General features: G+C 44.7%; 1 protein-coding gene across 4 annotated transcripts in view; it reads right to left on the bottom strand.

The window, feature by feature from the left end:
* Positions 1-1,579: 1,579 nt before the first annotated feature.
* KIF16B (kinesin family member 16B) overlaps positions 1,580-19,731 on the bottom strand; it is a 282,073-nt gene continuing 263,921 nt past the window's right edge. For all 4 annotated transcript variants that reach the window (XM_047744532.1, XM_047744534.1, XM_047744535.1 and 1 more), the window contains one exon: positions 1,580-2,834. In XM_047744532.1, the coding sequence (XP_047600488.1) occupies positions 2,676-2,834 (159 nt within the window). In that variant the 3' untranslated portion in view covers positions 1,580-2,675. The remainder of the gene's footprint in view (positions 2,835-19,731) is intronic.

The raw sequence follows: 19,731 nt of genomic DNA, 5'->3' as shown, positions 1-19,731 counted from the left end.
AGGCTGAAGGTGCCTATACCACTTGAGATTATAAACAAGTTTCATACACATATTTTCTTGTGGAAGCAAGACCTAGGACAGGCTGAAACAGCTTAAATAAAGAATTCTAAGTTTCTTAGATTTGTCCAACTGGCTATAAAAATAGTACAAATTGATGGCACCTCTATCTGACTTGCCTAAAATGCTCATCTCAGCATTACTTTATCTGATGCGCTTGAAGTAATAAAATATGCATTTGCTAATTGTCTTTTACTCCTGTGCATCTGTCTAAATGAACAAAGCTTCAATTTTGTCATCCTGGCTCTGATGTCTCTTTTGTCTTCGTTCCTGAAAGGGATTCCACTATTTGTCTAGGTGAGACTTCTCACTGGCTTTTCTTTTCTTTTTTTATTTTTTACGTTTTTTATTTATTTATTTGACAGAGAGAGATCACAAGTAGGCGGACAGGCAGGCAGAGAGAGAGGAGAAAGCAGGTTCCCTGCAGAGCAGAGAGCCCGATGTGGGGCTCGATCCCAGGACCCTGGGATCATGACCTGAGCCGAAGGCAGAGGCTCAACCCACTGAGCCACCCAGACGCCCCTCTCACTGGCTTTTCAATCCTTCCTCACGTTTGGTTCAGGTCAGGCTGCCTCTGAGTCCGATGAGAAGTCTGTAGTTCACGTCCACACCCCAGGGGCTGACATGGTCCATCCACCAGGAGCAGCTGTTCCCCTGCTAGTGAGCACGGTTAGAATGGGACCTAGAGATCATCCTGTGCAACAGCTCGGTTTTCAGATGGGGAGGCTGAGGCTCAGAGAGGGGAAATGACATACTTCCGCCACAGCTGGCTTTAGCCGGAGCTGGTGAGAGCTTGAACTTCAAACTCAAGTTTGAGTACTTAAGATGAGGATTGGAGTCATAGGGTCTTTCTGGTTCCTGCACTTCTTACGAACACATCTGTTTATTCTTGCTACGTTATTACTGTATCCTCTGTCATTTCAGTGAACAGTGTGCCACCAGCCTGGCCTCGGGTACAGGTCGTAAAGGGCAGGGGACAGATTATCTGGTCTGCTGAAGAAAACCACTTGGTTTACTCATTAAATGAGGGACAATCTGTAGTTTTGTGACTCCTTTTAAATAAATGACCTGTGGTTAATTATTATCTCCCAGCTTTTATCCTTTTATCTCCAGGTTTAAATTCTTGGGTAGTAATTGCCTCTAAACCTATGCCTGTAATCGCCACTGCAGACAAAAGCAAGTCTTTCTGTGGCAATTTTTTTCAAGTCCTTATTTTTTTCATGTTAAACTATGATATCTAATTAGTGTAATAGTAGTTCCCCCCCTTATGGGGATTATTGCATCTTTAAACATATTCTTCAGGTTGGAGAGCTCAGTTGCACACGCATATTCTAGAAGACTGAATGAAAATACGTTTTGTTACCCCATTAGTTTGTGGCTTCAAATGTTACTCCCATGGCATCTTCTGCAACACAAATGCTAATTTATATACATTGGATCTTCCCAAACACATATGATAAATTTTTAAACAAACCAGTAGCGATGATCATGTTGCAAACTTAAAATAAACTGAGCAACACGATAGATTCTATGACATCATTTAATATTGATAGCAGCTCAATTTAAATTTTGAAAAAAGCAAATACCTTTAATAAACTTGGTGTGAACGATTATATATTTTGATACAACTATTGTACAGGCCTGTGTACATATATAAATCTATAGGTAGAATTATATACATTTCCATATATGCCACATTTATATTTTGTCTACTCACATTTTTCTCTTTAGTAAAACAAAGCAGTTTTACTGTACATAGATGTGCAATGCTACATTAAGTCCTGAGTAATTTAAGGGATCATTAATAAACTACTGTAAATTCTAGTCTTTCAGCCAAAGATCCAGTAGATTCTGTAACAAAACTGTGAAAAAAAAAATATTTAAAAATAGGCATTCAGCTATGCGCCTGTTTTTGTGCTCAGCGGAGAAAGCTCAAGAATGCACAGTAGCCATTTACATTTGGGGCAATTCCCTTAAATATTCAAGATCAAACAAACCTCCTATTTGTATGGATTTACAGAAGTTTTAAGTGATGTCACCTACATCCAATTTGTCAAGCATGGAAGATTCCAGACATGATTGGACCAAAATTCCCTTTTGCAGAATATGAAATTCTGTGTAAACATCAGTGGCTAGGTATTGTACAAAAGTTCTGACTCAAATGAGGGGAAAAAGAAAAAAAAAATAGTGAAATCATTTAAAATGCTCCTCTTGGGATGTAGCTAGCCACATGGAAGGACTATAAAAAATAAGATATATCTTTTGGTGGAAGAGGAAACCAGATGCCAGTCATTGAAGGGAGGTCTGGTGAGCCACCCACTCACTTGGGGAGACCCTGGGCCCACTGCGCTCAGAGAGCCTGCGACAGCCCAGCCACGTCCATTCTGCCACAGAGGCAGACTCTGCTGGGATGAGAAGGAAGCACTATGGGGAAAAGGCCACATTCAACGGCAATGGGACAGCAACAGCTGCCCGTCGGGGTCCCCGTCAGCCAAGCAAAACATCCAGTCCCAGATTCAGGCACTCGGGGGGCCCTGGTGAGGCTGCCCTGCGCCGGGAGGGCCCCTTTGACGAGAAGGCACTGCATTGGTGGTTCCGCTGTCCCCTCCTCCGCAGCTCTACCCTGTCCCATGGCTGCTGTAGTCAAAGACTCCCTTCTTGAAGAACGGTGAGAACTCACAAATGGTGTGTTTGGAAAGGGTCAGCCCCACCTTGTTGATGTGCAGGGGGGACGTCGCGGATTGGAGCATCACACTGAAAAAGTCCCTGAGGTATTTCTGAGGAAGAGACAAGAGCCAAAACATGGTTAGATGTCGTTGGGTGGAATCAAGGAGAGAAGAAATTCCACACACAACTTGCCACCCACTTGGAGCTGTTGCTGTTATTAGAAACAGCAAAGGGGACTGTGTGTGGCCTTGGCTGTCACCAGACCCACCCAAGGGAATACAGCCACAGCACCCATGATGCAGGTGACTTTTCTGGGACTCACAGCAACACGGCCTCAAGTCCACCTGCACACAATGCCCAGAGAAATGCCAATGTGGTGCCAGGCATGGGGGGGTCTGCTTTCCAGCAACAGTGGCACTAGTTAAATCCTATTTTGTAACAATTCATTTCCCTCCAACTTACTTATTAAATAGAAAGCTGATTAAAAGGAGGCACAGAAAATTAAAAAAAAAAAAAAAAAGGCTAGCCATCTGTATAATGCTAAATGTGCCACCGACTAGCATTTTTAAATGATACCGTCCCTGTCTGCTTTGGATCTGTCTTATAAACCGAAGGAGAAAGAAATACTGGGGACAAGAGGGTCAATTCCAAGTACTAATGTTTACAAATCATTTTGCAAAACCTATAATCATCGATGAAAAAAATTCTTCCTGAGGGTAATTGCTCTGAACCCCCCCTGCGCTGCCCCTCCCCACTCCCCACTCCCCACTGCACATGTTTGTCGCAGCATTCACCACCTTCTCTGGCACCCAGCAAGCAAAGCATGTCTGAGACGGGGATCTGAGATGCTGGGGATGGAATGAGACGTGGCTGCTGGCAGGATGTATTAAAGGAAAACAGGACACCCAAAAATAGTTAATGTATTTCAGGTCAGGCAAATGTTATTTATAACAGAATGGGCCCGAATGCAGTGGGGTGGGGGTGGAGTGGAGTGGGTAGTAAGCCTACATCTCTAGCAGGGTCCCAGCTTGTTTAAAAAATATAAACAATCCTATCACAAGCCTTGAAATGAAACATAATAATTACAGACTTTCAGTAACAAAGAAATTTGTCTGTGAAACACGGCCGAGGCCTTAGAAGGAGGGGTTCCCAATCAGGGGCGATTTGCCCCATAGAAGACATACAGCAGTGTCTGGAAATGTTTTCCACTGATTGCCACTCTGTCCTGTGACGCACAGGACAGCCCCATGCCAGCACGACAGGGAAACCTTGGCCCAGGGCAGTGGAATTCGGCCTCCTCTATGTATTGCTAGCCTGAAATTTACTTCTGAAAGAAGACACTCTGCTGGAGGAAAATCCGTCTCCTGTTTTCTTAAACATAATAATGAGGATTATTACTAATTAACATTTGTATAGTAATTTAGTTTCTAAAAATCTTCTAATTTCTTGCTGATGCAGTCACTGCACATTCTTCAGACAATCTGATGACAGTTTTGATCCATGCATACCCCTGTGAAGCCATCCCCAAAGCATAAGAACGTAACCTTGCCCCATGCCCCCAAATTTCTGAACTCACCTATTTATGCTATCATCGTACTCTGCCTAGAATGACTTTTTTTTTTTTTTTTTTTACTGTCAAACCCATTTTTGGGTGAGGATCCTGCTGTAGAAGCGAGCAAGTCTACGGATCAGGAGAGGGGACTTAAAAACAAGGGTTTTTAACACAGCCTCTGCCTTTTTTTGTTCAATATACCCAACTTACTGGTCGCACAGTAATCTCTTAGGAAAGGAGCCTGAAAGAGCAATCAGGCGGAGGCAAGAAGGGGCCCAAGCCAATTACTGAAAAATGAAGACCTCACACCAGGACTTATTTGCATCAGAGGCAAAAGGGAACCGGACTTCAACTTTCCTGGGGGAAGGGAAGCTGAGGAGAGCAAATTTACAGGGAGCTGTGGTCCACCCAATATGGATACAAGTGCATGTGGGAGACCACACCCAGCCTGCGAGCCAATGCTCGCAATGCAGTAAGTGCGCGTTGGCAGGTTGAGAATGAAGCGTTTGGAACAAGGATGACAAGGAGCTTGGGTGCCTGGAGCTTAGGGTCGCAACCCTTTCCCAGTCTAAAGCACGCCCAGAGTCAGGCGGCCGTCCCCTCCTGAGTTCCTGAGCGGCCCCGCTGCTGCAGGGTTCCCACAGGCTGCATTTAATGCTCACAACCAACTTGCCTTCAAGGTGAATTCCAACAGAACGGAAGGTACTCATATCGGGAACAGCTATTGTACCAACATTTGTCATCATTAGTTCACAAGGAGGGGGTGGGGGGCTTTAAATTAAAGGGCCAGTAGAGCCCAAAGGGTACAGTGAAAAGTGAAAGTTAAAATGTAAATAAAAGAAAAAGAGAAAGTACCAGAGAGCCCTTCCCTGCCAGGACACCACGACCAGGAAAACCAAAAACTAGGTGTAGGTAGTGCCTTTTTCTTTAAATGAACTCACTAGCATGTCTCCATGGAAACTCAAGAGAGAAGGATTTCTGCAAAGTGAACTGCAAACATTGCAGTAGAGTTTTTACATTGCAAAACTCTGCTTGGCAGGATGGGGCAGCCTGGGCTCCCTTTACATAGATGCTTCCTTGGTCAAAGAAATGCTTTGATTGGAGAGTGTTTTTGCAGTGAGCTTCAGGAGCTCTGAAGTATTCAAGTGAGGCATGGGAGGCTTGGTGCCGTAGGCTGACAGTGGGCTGGCCAAACTTCTGGCAAATGACAAAACCCAAGGAGTAGGCATAGGGTTGGGCACAGAAGACAGAACTAAACTTCCAGAAGGTTCTTGAGGTCACACGCAGCAGCAGATCACTCTTCTTTGGAACCCCCACCAAACCTTACACACTGTTAAGCTTGGGACAAATGCTTGGAAGGAACCCTGATGACTGAAACTGAGCAGTTCACCTTTAAAATTTGAAGTGCACGCAGAGAAAACGGCACATGTGCACAACCTGATGAAGTTTCAAAAAGTGGACATCCCTGTGTGATCAGCACCAAGATAAAAACAAGACAACCCTGCTAGTACCCAGGAGCAGCCCTCCTCATTCTCCCTCACAATCCTTTCCCCAAGGACAAGGCTATCCGACTTCTCCCATCATCCATTAGTTCTGCCAGTTTTTGAACCTTACATTCATGGAATCACACAGACACTCTTTCACGTCTGGCCTCCTGGGCTTTAACACGATGTACATGAGACTCACACACCCTGCTGGGTAGAGCTGCAGTGTGTCCATTATCATGGCTGTATAGTATTCCACGTGTGAACATGCCCTCTGACTGCCTTTCCCAGGGAGGCACGCAGCAGTGACTGGTTTGTTTCTTCCCTCTGAGCTCTTCTTCAGGGATGAAATGTGCCTCCACACAATGGTGTCTGGTGAATCGAGTTTATAGCTTTCTCTCCCGTAAAGCAGTTCCCCTACAGGATTTTAGGCTCAGACCAAGATCTGCAAATGGACTAGAACTCTACTATTATACCTACTTAATATGTATATATTATAATTATATGTAAAATGCACATTTAAAGACACACATATTCCCTACATTTGTCATTTCTGTTGCTTGTGCTCACAATGTTTTCTACAGCATCTGTGGCTGAGGGGAGAAAATTAAAGTTCTTCCTGTCCAAGTGATCCCCTTTTTATTGTCTAGCCCTCCCCAGTATGTGAAAAATAAATCCAGAAAAGCCAAGCTGCTTTCCCAGGGCATTTCACTTTATAAAAAAAGTATTACAAAAATTGAAGGACATTAGGAGTTTAAGTGGCTTTCAGGGTCAGAAGGGCAAAGAAGGAGAAGGATTTGTGAAATCCAATATCCAATTTGTTTCTTTCACGTGCCATTTTCTCCATTAAAAAAGAAAAGAAACAAAAACCAGGCATATTTAAATCTCTGTGGCTGTCAGGGACCCCAGAAGGCCGGCAAGCCTTGCCCACCCTGGTGTTGGGTGTCTCACCCGAGTCCTGGCTTCATTAAACGCTCCGACTGGGGCCACTGCGAATGGGCAGCTGCAGCCCCCACGGCTGTGCACCATTTCAGTCCTGCCTCGCCCAGGGTAGTTGGAAGATGAAAGTCAGATTAAACTAAATCCTTTTTCAATAAGATTGCAAATCCATGGTACAGAGCAAGAAGGGGTCTGGGAGAGGTTCTGAGTATGAGTGAAGGCAGGAAAGGGAGGGGACCACATAGAGATGGAGGCGCTGGCTGGGGGAGGGCGACAGAGGAAGGGTTGTGACAGAGGGAGAACAGAAGACACAGAGGAGAGAAGGAAATAGCACAGCAACATTGGAGACCCAGCTCCAGGAGTTATTTATCCATTTGGCATTAAAAAAAAAGGGGGATTTAAGATTAATAAGAAATAGATGAGACATTTATCTATGTAATTTACTTTTTGCTACTAGGACCAGCACTAAAGTATAAGGTGTTTTCTTATCAATAATTTCAGAAAATCAGGTTTAGATGGCTGATCTCGAACACATATTTCAGTACTGAAGCAGAGAACCTTGATTCCAGAAAGTGCCTTTCTTTTATAGTCTGTGGGTATACCTTACTGTTTTTTAAGGTCTATGCAGGGAGCAGTAAGCGGGGGTAGAAGTAACGAGGAAGGACAGGACTGCATGGGTTTGTTCCAAAACATTAAACAGGCAGGTGCTTTACCCCCAAACAAGATAAAATCCTGTAGGGGACTAGGAGCTTTTCAAGAGGAGGCCAAAAGACCCCAGGATGAATTAAGGACATATAGCTTGCAGAGACACCTGCACTAGGCTCCTGACCTCTTCTTTCCACAGTGGTCCAATCATACCTGCCAAGACACCCCCACACATTTCCTGAGGATTGTCTCCCACGTGCACACAACAGGCTGACCAGCTGCCATCTTGTTATTCTTACAGAGAGACCACTTACCAAGGGCCTGCAGTGTTCTAGGCATAGTGAGAAGTTTCCATGGTATATCTCATTTAATGACTGCAACAACTTTATAAAGTAGGGACCATGACTATCCCCATCTTCTAGATGTAGAAACTGAGAAACAGGCGGCTTAAGTAATGCCCTGAAGGACACACGCTCACATCTTCCAGCCCCAAAGGGTGGGTCTTAATCACTAGCCTGCTGTCAAGCAGCTACCAGCCCCCTATTTGCCTATTGGGTCCCCCATCTCCTGAGCACAGCCATCTCTCACTGGGCAAGGCCATCCATCTACCCTGAGCCAGATACACTGCTTCTCCCAGGCCTGAGGCTGCTCTCACAGAGACGGAGGGGTCTCTGGGTTCTCAAGAGTTAATGTTCCATACAAACATGGGGATGGGAAAAACACCTCTTGCTGTGAAGCTGGAGCTCATCTGTGTTCCATGTGCAGTCTGTGCCCATGCTTCCATAACTTCCTCAGAGTCTTGGTGGGCGCTGGGCCATTTTTTTTTTTTTTTTTAACTGCCCTGTTTCCTTTTTCCTTCCCAAATAGCACTCAGATTCCATTCTGAAAAACTCTCTCTCCCTCCTTTGGGGATTGGTTATCCGTCTGACTTAGGGCAGAGGACTGGTGAACTTTTCCCATTCATCTTCTGGGATGAGCACCCCCATAACCCAGGAGCTAAGGAAGATGCCACTTGGATTCTGCTGGAATTGAGCTCTTCCAGATTGCACAGCCACTGCCAGAGGGCATTTTCAAGAATATAAGAAGCTCAGGGAACTCTCAGAGAGCCAGCTGCAGGAGAGCCTTTGGTCTTACCATGTCCAAGCCCGGGAGTGGATGCATCCATTTGTTGGCAATGGGCCACTGCGATTTTCTACTGTTGGCGAACAAGTTAACTAACAATGACCCTTGACACACTGGCAGGCAGGTTGTAGGCACCAGTCTGGGTCAGAGGAAACCTTCCATCTGTACCACACCCAAGCTCCTAGGAGGCTGGACTGTGTCATATCAAGATCTGCCTAGGACACCCCACTCTTAGGAAAAGGTCCATCTACGGAGGCTCTAGTGAATAACATTTCAGATGGGTCAGTGCATTCTGGGGGTCCATCCCCAGCCAAGCGTTAACCTGGAAAGTTCTTGCCCCAAACCCTGATATATACATAGGCCAATCTTCAAAATTCCAACACCATTTCAAGATATCTAAACATTATTAATCTTTTGAACCAAAACACAGGCTAATATGGTCTATTGGCTGTGTTAATGAGTTCTGAAAGGTGAAACACACTCCCTACAGCAATACAGGACAATTCAGCAAGAATTTAGTCAATTATTTTAAAGCTTTAGCCTGGTACCTCAATCAATACACTGCATCAGGAAGAAAAAATTGAAAATATAATGTGCTGCTATATGCTACTTTCATTTTTATTTCATTCTTGATGAAGGTCATTCTGTTAACATGATTCATGTGTGACCTACAATACAATTTCAGTCTCTGCTCTAGCTGAAAGGAAAGTACTTAAATTACTAGAAGAACCTAACTAAAATTCGGCCTTCAGACACCCTCTGGTGGACTGTTCAAGTGTGGAGTTTCTGGGTGAAATGCTGGTTTGGTCATCGGGACTGGCCATGTGGTCTACAGTCCATCCAGGCAAAAACGTGGGAGATGAGCAGGAAGTTAAACAGTGCGGCCCCTGCCATCTTGCAGCCATTTCCTTTCAGGTCTGGAGTCTACAAAGGAGGGAAGATGGAGTGGCATCCATGCTTGGCAAATAGTGTGAACTAGGGGGCCAGGCTGGCATGTGCAGGGCTCTGTGTGGGGAACAGCAGGACCTAAAGGGGAACGCAGAGGGTCCCAAACCTGGATTTGGGTCTACAGGCACTCTGTACAAAGCACTTCCCAGTTCATGAGCTCACCCCTAGGACAGGGTGAGGAAGAGGAGGACAGGTATGCATATCCTGTTTACAGAGACCCCCAGAGGCAGTGACTTAGCCCATGTCAACAGACCACAGACACTGACAAAGGATGGGCTCTTCAAATTCAGGAGAAAGTGAGATGGTCTAATATAATTCACAAGGTACAATCCCGCGAGGCCTGAATCGTAGTGAGTAAAGGTAAACACAGTCCTTCTCTTTTTAGGCCATACTCACAGAGGCTCTCAGAATTTGCCACTGTGTGTGTGTGTGTGTGTGTGTGTGTGTGTGTGTGTGTGTGTGTGTGTGTGTGTGTGTGTGTGTATAGAGAACACATGGGAATGAGAGCAGGGTCTCAGAAGCATTCAAAAGATCCTACCTTCTTATATTTTTTGGCTCCCTTCCTTCTATTTTAATTATCGTGGGGATAAAGTCATGACCATTTTAGGTTGCTAAAAAGCTTGCTTTACTGGGGCTTATAATCTATTATTATAAACCCTAGAACAGTCTATATTCTAGAATATAAGACTGTTATACAGGCTTACATGTGAGCCTATATAACAGAGTCATACAGGCTCATGACTGTAACTGCAGCCTGCCACGTACATGGCCATGTACTGCCCAGCTGTGTCACTCCTGATGTCTCCAGCCATCTCACTGTTGTCGAGCCACTTCATGTCACAAAATTCTTACATACATCCATAATTTAATTTCAAGTTATTGAAATTATTAAAATGTGCTTTAAAAATGTAGTAAGGCCTTATCCACCTTTCCACTCTGACATATTAACAGGGAAGACAGTTTGCTGGAATTCCTCATTTCCAGAAGCCATTAGCCATGATGGCAGCTTAAAGACAACGATCAGTCTGCTAAGACTTAGAAGTTTCATTTACCTTGCAGCACTTGGAAAATTCATCCCCGACTGATGGGCTCTGAAGACAGATCAAGCCAGGATGGATATTTCCAGATCCAAGCGAGGTCTGGCTACCACTGGCTATGTGTTATGAATGAACCCAGTGGGGTCAATATTCGATCACTCAAGGTGTTCCAGTTTCAAACTCTCATAAATTCTAGTTGACACCTCTCTCTCTGGCTATTTAGGAGTCCTACAGTTTGTCTCCACTGGATCAAAAATACTGGGTTCCTCTCCCGACCTGCCCCTAAATGTCCTCCACACACTGATGAAATTAGGACAGTTTGATTCAAGCAACTCATCCATCTACCGCAGTTACCATACACCTGCTCTACAGGGAGCAGTGGGCCAGGCACTGAGTGTCCAATGTTGATTAAAACTGACACAGAGCCTGGGCTTCTCTGTATCATGTCTTCACTGTTCAGAATCATTCATCTAAATCCTACTTGTCTTCTAAGCACTGGACAAGGTTTGTTCTTTTTTGTCTCTTCTCTCTCTTGAGACTTCATTCATGCACCCAACAAATATTTGTTGAGAGCTTTCTACACGCCAGTGCCACTGAGGATTCAGTAGTAAGATCAGTTTCTGCCCTGAGTAATGTGTAGGCATTCCAGGGAGTTGGATAGGTAAAGCACTGATTAAAATAAGGCTACATTCTCTGAACAGAAATGAGAGCTTTTGGAGCACACAGAAAAGGCATCCAGCCTAGTTCTGAGAACTGGGGATATTTATGCCAAGAGCTGAGGGATGAGTAAGAATCAGACTGGAGAAAATATTGGTGGAAGCTACTTGAAGGAAGCCTATTCCAGGCAGTGGGGAGAGCATGTGCAAAGCATCATGGTGAGGGTGCACAGCTTGGGAGTGTCCCCAAGAGTCCACATGACTATACTGTGTGCACATGATGTGGGGCCCATTTAGCATCGGGGACATACTTCTGGAATGTTCTGCTCGCCAGACTGGCTCTCTACTGACCCTCACGCTGGGGGTCCTGCACTGTGCCCTGGTGGTGTCTCTTCTCTCTGATTCCTGGATCCTGTCAGGCCTTCTGGGTGGAGCCTGAGCCTTATTTTCACCAAGGGAACACACCCGAGGTAAAGCTGTCACCTGGCAGGCTCTGGAGCCCCAGGTAGGCCTAGTCCTTAGTGGCGCCATGATCAGAATGAAGCCATGGAAGTTACCTGACCTGATACCTGATACTAGGAAAAGATGAACCACTTGGCGGAGCCCTGCCTGAATTCCAGAACCATAGCATTCAGAAGCAATAAAATGGCAGTTGCTTTAAGGAAGTTAAGTTTTGGGGCAGTTTATTACATGTGACTGATAACCAACTTTTGTGTGTGGGGGAAGAAGGTAAGAGATGAGGGAGTCCATGAAATTAGTCAAAGCAGAAAAGTCTCTTTGGCTTTTATTTATAATTTATGACTAGCCATAAATCACAGTCCTATTCTACTTCATGCTAACCTCTTCCAACCTCTTTAGTATTTCTAATGAATAATTCTGTCTTAGCAGGTACTTCTTTTCATCCATCCTAGGTTTTAAAGTAAATACTTGAAATAAGTAGTCATCATTTGAAATATGGCATTTATTTCTTGATTTTATAGAGAATTCTGAGAGCTCCCAGTTAAAATTCATCAGGGTGAAAATGTTAGTCTGTGATTACAGAATCGGAACTATTCATTACAGCTATTCAGAGAATCTTCTTTATGAGCTTAATGACATAAGCATATTGTATTGAATTATTATGGTACTGCATCAATTGGACTCATAAATTTAATATACTCAGTCTGGCTCACATATTCTAATAAAATCCAGTGAGCTTTAAAAATTTTATAAGGAATGTGCACTTAAAGTCACGTGATATTCAATTTTTACAGGTTGGCATCCCTGCTTGGGGTACTGAGCATAGCTCCAGGGTTTGTGACCAACCAGCCCGGTAGACCAGAAAGCTGAGCAGGCGGCCCCACAGAAAGGCCACATAGAAAGCCCCAAATCTGCTCAGACTGTGAAGCTGGGTGAGCTCTTCTCCAAAACCCAAGTCAATACCAGGCCCCTCTTTTGGGTTCACCGAGGGAAAGAGCTGAGGCTGCACCCTGAGTTGCAAGCAAGGGCACGTCAGCTGTAAGGCAGCAGGCCACGTGCTTGCAGAAGGTCTGACAGGCCCCACTCTCGACCTTACTCAGCGGAAGCAAAATATGAGAGGATGGACTGTGGGAGAAGTGTAGTTTCCAGCGCTCATCCTGGTTCTTTGACTTCTGTTCACTGGATCTGGGTTAAGAGACTGGTAACAGCTCCACACAGAGGCACAGCAACTCAACTGTCCCAGCATCTGGGCGGGGAGGGTGGGAGAGCAGCCCAGGGACTCAGCTGGCCATGTGGACCACATGACTGCTGGAGTCCAACCCTGGAATTGCGAGCCACATCCCGGGACACCCAGTCATGCAGCAGCCACCACGCTGGGCACAGGGACACTGCAGCACTGGAGTCTGGATTAAGTCCCTGAACTCCTCTGCACCTCGGTTTCTTCATCTGATTATACCCCCTTTTCAATCAGGAGATGAAATGAGCTGTGCCTGTGAGGTGCATAGGGCAAGGCCCAAGTCACACCATGCATTCCATGCATTTATTAAGAGGGTAACATTATTATCTACACAGTTTTATCCTCAAGAGTTAACCAGCAAAATATTCATTTTCTCCCCTTTTAGGTGTTTAGAGACACGTGGGCTTAAAATGTGGAAGTATTTAATGCTTTAATGTTTTCCCCTTCAAAGGAAAGTGGAAGACAGCAAGTCTGGAATGGCTTTTTTCCCAAAGTCACCTCATATCGGATACTGGCAGATCCTTCATTTCAAAAATTGCTTTAAAGTAAGGAAGAGTTAATGGGTTTTTCAAAATGGGGAATCGTAACTGTAAGTTTAAAATTCTAGGCTACACCAGGTAAATTAATGATGCCCCCAAAGCTCATTTTAAGATACATTTTGGACACTGAGATTCTGGGAAATGCCATCTGGGGGAAAAAAGAACGATTCTTTGTTTCTCAGCTCCTGATTCCTTCTTGTACTGTATAAACCTTCAAAGAGGTTCCTGACATTCTGAGACAGAATGACTGCTCCAAATAACCAATTTGACTGACAGACTTTCAAATGAGAAAGAACCTTGCTGTATGGTACCCGTCTTGGCTATAATGTACTTAAACTCCAATGCAAAGAATCGTAAGAATTTCTGGTCTCCCATAGTCTCCCCCTGACTAGGAGCCAAGCACTTGGACACAGGGTGATGCTTCAGGAACCCTTAATGACTACCTCACTCCTTTCTACCATCTGTGCCTGTGGTTGGGCAGAACCATCCTCCCCTTTAATGTCTGACCTGAGGTCACTTACATATTGATGGCAGGTTTTCTCAGGCTGGCCTTGGACTGGACCATCATTGAATACCAATGCATCCCTGAATTCCAGGGCAAGAGGGTCACGTCTTGAGCCTAGGAGGGAAGACCCACTGCCCCTTTTTTGTTCTCTGGACTAGGGGTTCCTGATGATCCCTGTGGGACTATTTGCCTTGCAGATTATCCTCTTGCCCTGGGAGTTATTCCTCAGCATCCACAAGTTGCCCTACGTCCTAGGAGGGAGCCATGGTCATGCCCCAGGTGTGATGAGGCCTGTGGCCCTGAGTGGTGGGTCTGTGACCCCACCCCACAGAGAGGATTAGCTGGGGATTTGGATTATCCGCACCAATGATCCCCTTCACTGGGGACAATGATGGAGGCTTGACTATGTTGGGGAAAGGAGGAGGCAGGGAGAAAAGCATGACCAAAATTTCTCTAATAGAACATCTCTAATTCTTAAGAAGGATGTGTTATTTGTGGATTTTTAAAAATTCCTTTACCAACCAGGTATCATCCACACAATGAAGCATCTAAGTTAAAAAAGATTTATACTGAAAATATGTACATCCTGCAGAGTGCTTTCCCCTGGAAAGACACTCTCCATTAAGTGCTTGATACAATGAATATTAGGTAACGTTATTAAGTCCTGATGAACAATGAGAAGCCTGGGTTTCTTCTCCTTAGGACCTCCCCTTGCAGCAAAATTTCACAGATTTATATAGTATCTTCTCTCTGGAACAAGAGAAGTTTACTAAATCACTGGAGAGAAGAAGTCTATCAAATCTTAATTCGTGCTCCAAAGCCAAACTTGAGAAACTCTTCAAACTGTTGTGGCGCCCCTTCAAATGTGAGAAGTTGCTGCAGAAGAGCAGTTGGGAATATTGTCGCTTCGGCCGTGGATTAATCAGGGCGTCCTTGCGTACTCGTGTCTGGCTCTGTTAACTGCCAAATGAACCTGAACCTGTGTAAGCACCACTCTGAGTCAACACCTTGAGCGCTCAAGGTTGTTCTCAGCTGGGACGCTCTGAAAGCAATGCGGTACAAGTTCAGGAGGACTGGCAAAAAGTGGAAGGAAGATCTCACAGATCAAAGGGAAATCGCTCCAGCTGGGGGATTGTGCAGAAAGCTATGAGACCATTTAATCTAAGACATCCTGGGCTCATTTGGACTAATGTGACATCCAGTTTCTGCCACAAGGAAACTGCCTTGCAAAGTAAGAAATGTCAGTCTGTACTGACTGAGCTAGTACTTGGTTATGCCCAAATTCTTTCCAATCAGAAACTGCAAAAAAGGCATTTTTGGAAACTGGAAGAGAAGCACTATAAATGGAAAAGAAAAGGTGAATCAGTAGCAACAGATACGAAAAAGCATGATATCCCAGCCTACCGAGATGGTTAGAGCAGACGGTCTTCTTGCTCATAGCACTTATCCAGAGCTCTGAAATAAAAAATCTGCAATCCACTGGGGCTTTGTTTCTAGTCAGCTACAAAATCCACCGAGAAAAAGGTGGCAGCATCATTGACTGCCATCTTCAACTCTGATTAACAATTACTTTCCTGATTTTAGTGTTAGTTTCTCGATTTTACTTATAAATAATATGAAACAGGTGATCTCAGGAAACAAATTGGACAAAGTCCTCAGTTTTATTTTTTTGGTTGCCTGGAATGAATATATGTAAATGCAACCACACTGCTGTGAATTCCTGGAAACAGAAATAAGTCTATCTAAAAATGGATGGGAGCTTTCGACAGGCAAACAATGAAGACAAAAAGTTGTGTGGAATTGGAACAAATTGATGTTCTTACCATTTCTTTCTCCCAAATATTGTTTCAAAGGGCTGCAACATATGCTGATTCATTACTGCTATGAAATGTAAGTGACATACAGAAAAAAAAGGGGGGGGAACCATTAAAGGAAAAAAGTAACTACCTGAATTCTAAAACAAAAGTGCAGTTTTCAAAAGCAATGAAAGGACAGTGCAGAGGTTGACTGGCAAAGGCTACAGTGCACACCTTGAGGAAAAGCAAAATTTACAGGGCGCCTGGATGGCTCAGTCGGTTAAGCATACAACTCTTGATTTTGGCTTAGGTCATGATCTCAGGGTTGTGAGATCAAGCCCTGTCTTGGACTCTGCACTGGACGTGGGTAGAGCCTGTTTAAGATTCCCCCTCTCCCTGTACCCCTCCCTCCATCTCCCTCTCTCTCAAAAAAAGGCACAACTTAACTTGGAAAACAAATCTCAATAAATGGAGCTAAGGGAATCAAAGCCTCTTCGAGAAAGTCTAATTCAAATTTATAAAAGAGAAAGGATGATTCCTAAATGCTGATATAAACAGTGAGCAGAGGACTACTAGAGACTGGACCGAGAAAGTGGTTCTTAAGATACACAGATGCACAGTAAGAATTTTGCATGTATCTTTCGGGCTGTTGCAACGAACAGAATGGATGAAGACGAACTGCACAGAAGTCCATGGGAATAAATACAACCGATTAGTGCCGGAAGTAAGAGACTAGGCCCTCAGGTTTGTAACAGCACTGAGAGATGCAAAAGCAACAAGCACGGTGTTAAAACAAGGGAAGGAAGAATGTGGTGGATCACACTGCCCAGTGCTTCTCAAACACTTTGCAGAGAAGGACCAACTGAAGGAGGCGGGGGAGGAGATAGAGAGACAGAAAGAAATGGAAAACAGAGGAGACAGGAAAATTCAAGGAGGACCCAGCCAGGGGGTTCAACACAAACAAATGGGATTCCAGAAAGAAACAACAGGAAAAAACCCTACAGAGGGAAATCATCACGAAAACCACCTAGAAATGAAGGACACGAGACAGAGAATGCACGTGGAGTGTTCTGCAGAACTGAGGGGCTGCTCACCAAAGTGGAACCATGAACACTCAGAACCCTAGGGACAGAGGAAGGCCCCACCATAGAAGACAATGAAGCAATTCTTTTGAAATTCTGAGAGAACATGGCTTCCACTTACATATACATCCTGCCAGTGTGTGGGTGAAGAAGGACATGTTCAGACATATCTCTAGAAATTTACCTCTTCTATACGCTCTCTCAGGAAGCTACTAGAGATGTGCTCCATCACAATCCCAATCAGGGAGTCAGGCAAGAAAGGAAAACACGGGGCACAGGAAGCAGGGGAAACAACTCAAGAGACAGCAATGGATGACAGAGACGCAGGATCAGAGTACCTGTAGCTCAGCTGGACTAGAAGAGGCAAGAAGTTTCCAGAAGAGAGTTCGTCAAGGAGACGGTGTTCATGAAACACTCGATGGTCTCAGTATTTCCACACATTGAAACAAAAATTAGAAAGAAACAACCTGCGAATACAATTTTAGTGTGTAGGAAAATACCAAAATGTAGTCATGAGGGTTCTACTGGGGAAAGGGGAATGGAGGGTATGCCTGGAAGGTGGAGGTCTGCTTTCCAGAAAAGCCTACTAAAACTATTTGAGTATATCCATAACTGACACTGATTAAAAAAAAAAAAAAAATCTTTTTCTCTCCTTAGAAAAATGGTCAGAAGGGATGTATGTCCAACCAGAAGAGGAAATCCCTCTGGGGCAGCGCCTCTGTTTCATATCCTGCGAAAGCAGAGATGGAGGGAGATTATTTTCCGATGATCTTGGTGGCAGAGGTAAAGGGGCGGGAAAGCAAGAGTGGAGAAAGGAGCTAAGTACAGGGCTGTCCATACTCAGGTTCCTATCCAGGGCAGCACTCGGCTCTACCTGGGACCCTCCGAGAAACACGCAGAATGTGCTTCTCATTTACTCATACTTCTGTTTCTCACTTTGGGAGGCTCCTGCAGGCCCCACACCTCTGTCCACACTCTGGGCTGCAGCCTGAGGGAGAAACAGGGAGAGCCCAAGGCGCTGCGGCACACGGTGGGGCTGTTCTCCACGGCCGTGGCCAGAATCACCTGAGAGTCAAGGGGACACGGAATGGCTGTGGGATGGGACTGGAGCTGGTGGTGATTAAGGGGATCCCAGCTTTAGCCGTGAAGAGGTGGTGCCTGCTGACCACCCTGGGGAGCCAGGGTACTGGGGGGAGGGGAAGGGTAGTCTTTGCTCTTGGCTCCAGCTGCTTTGTTCCCTCCGCAGCATTCTTACTTAGTCTTTAGCCTTTGTGGTTCTCTGATGAGGACTTTCTGATTCACGGCAAGCTTACTCATTATTTTCCCAAGAATAAACAAGCATTTTTAACAGATTTAATATCCAAGTTTTACTGCCACCTTAGGCTATAACACAGAGGTGACTGTGGCTCAAGCACAGTCCTAAGTGAGTTCATGGTCAAAATGATTCCAGGGGCACCTGGGTGGCTCAGTGGTTACGCCTCTGCCTTCGGCTCAGGTCATGATCTCAGCGTCTTAGGATCAAGCCCCGCATCGGGCTCTCTGCTCAGCAGAGAGCCTGCTTCCCGCCCCCCTCTCTGCCTGCCTCTCTGACTACTTGTGATCTCTGTAAAATAAATAAACAAAATCTTAAAAAAAAAGATTCCAGAGCATTCAGAAGATAAAGAGCTACCTATGAGCCTCCCCCCCGACCTCTTAGCCAACATCCACGGGGCTGGGCTGTGGCAGCTCCACAGGAATGAGCCAGAACAGCTGCCTGCACTAAGGGAACAGGGCTGTGCTGCCATCATTTCCAGAAACGCCTGTGTTTTAGGTTTTCACGACAAGAACGGATTTTTCTTTTATTCTATTACAATACTCCTATATATCTATATCCAGCATTGAATTATATCTATAATTGACATCTCTATATACATCTAGAGCCTATGTCTATATTTTACCTATATAACTATATTTATAACTATACCTCTATTTGTATAATATAATCTATAATTAAATCTGTGTAACTTATACATATATCATGGTTTACGTTATTTTATAATAATACTTCATTGTACGAGAAATTTCCTCCTCCAATGAGTCTTAACAAGATGGTGACTGCATTTAAAACAACACAGTCAGAAGGTGCTAAATGACGATGTGGTCACATGACAGTGCAGAAAGGGACTAAGAACTTCACGGTGGGGCCATTGTTTTATTTACATCAAGGATGACATATACACTGGCGTAAGAGAAAAATAGCCTCGGGCACACACGAGCAAGTGTAACTGACGAAACAGGGGTACTAGCAATACAAACCCGTTACTATTGTATACGTGATTCAAAATCGTCATTAATTCCAAAACAATTTTTAAAATATTTTATTTATTTATTTGAGAGAGAAAGAGCATGAGTGGGATGGGAGGGGCAGGTGAAGAGGGAGAAGCAGGCTCCCTGCTCAGCAGGGACCCTGCAATCATGACTGATCTGAGCCAAAGGTAGGTGCTTAACGAACTGAGCCACTCAGGCGCTGTCCCCCCAAAACAATTTTAATAACATGGGCATCATCAGAAGGTGGTCAATGTCTTCTTGACCATCAAGGGCTCTCTCTCAGGTATGGCTACTCTTTTTTTTCCTTTTTTTAAGATTTTATTTATTTATTTGACAGAGATCACAAATAGGCAGAGAGTCAGGTGGGGTTGTGGGGGCGGGGGGAAACAGGCTCCCTGGTGAGGAGAGAGCCTGATGCTTGATCCCAGGACCCTGAGATCATGACCTGAGCCAAAGGCAGAGGCTTAGCCCACTGAGCCAATCAGGTGCCCCAGGTATGCTACTCTTTACCATATTTTTAGCTGTATTTCTATCTGACGCTTCCCCCTGGGGCCTGGGAGCTAATTAAGTGCTCCAGCTTAAAAGACCTTTCCTTCTCCCAGGTGTTGTGCCACAGCATGAATGTGAGCTGTAAGGAGTGGCAGATGAGAAAATATTAAAATGGTATTTAATTAAGCAGAGTAAACAGTAAGGTCAATA

The sequence above is a fragment of the Lutra lutra genome, chromosome 9 (genome assembly GCF_902655055.1).
Source record: "Lutra lutra chromosome 9, mLutLut1.2, whole genome shotgun sequence".
Classification (NCBI taxonomy): Eukaryota; Metazoa; Chordata; class Mammalia; order Carnivora; family Mustelidae; genus Lutra; species Lutra lutra.
The sequence above is the reverse complement of the archived record's forward strand: the minus strand, read 5'-3'. Positions and strand labels throughout refer to the sequence as shown.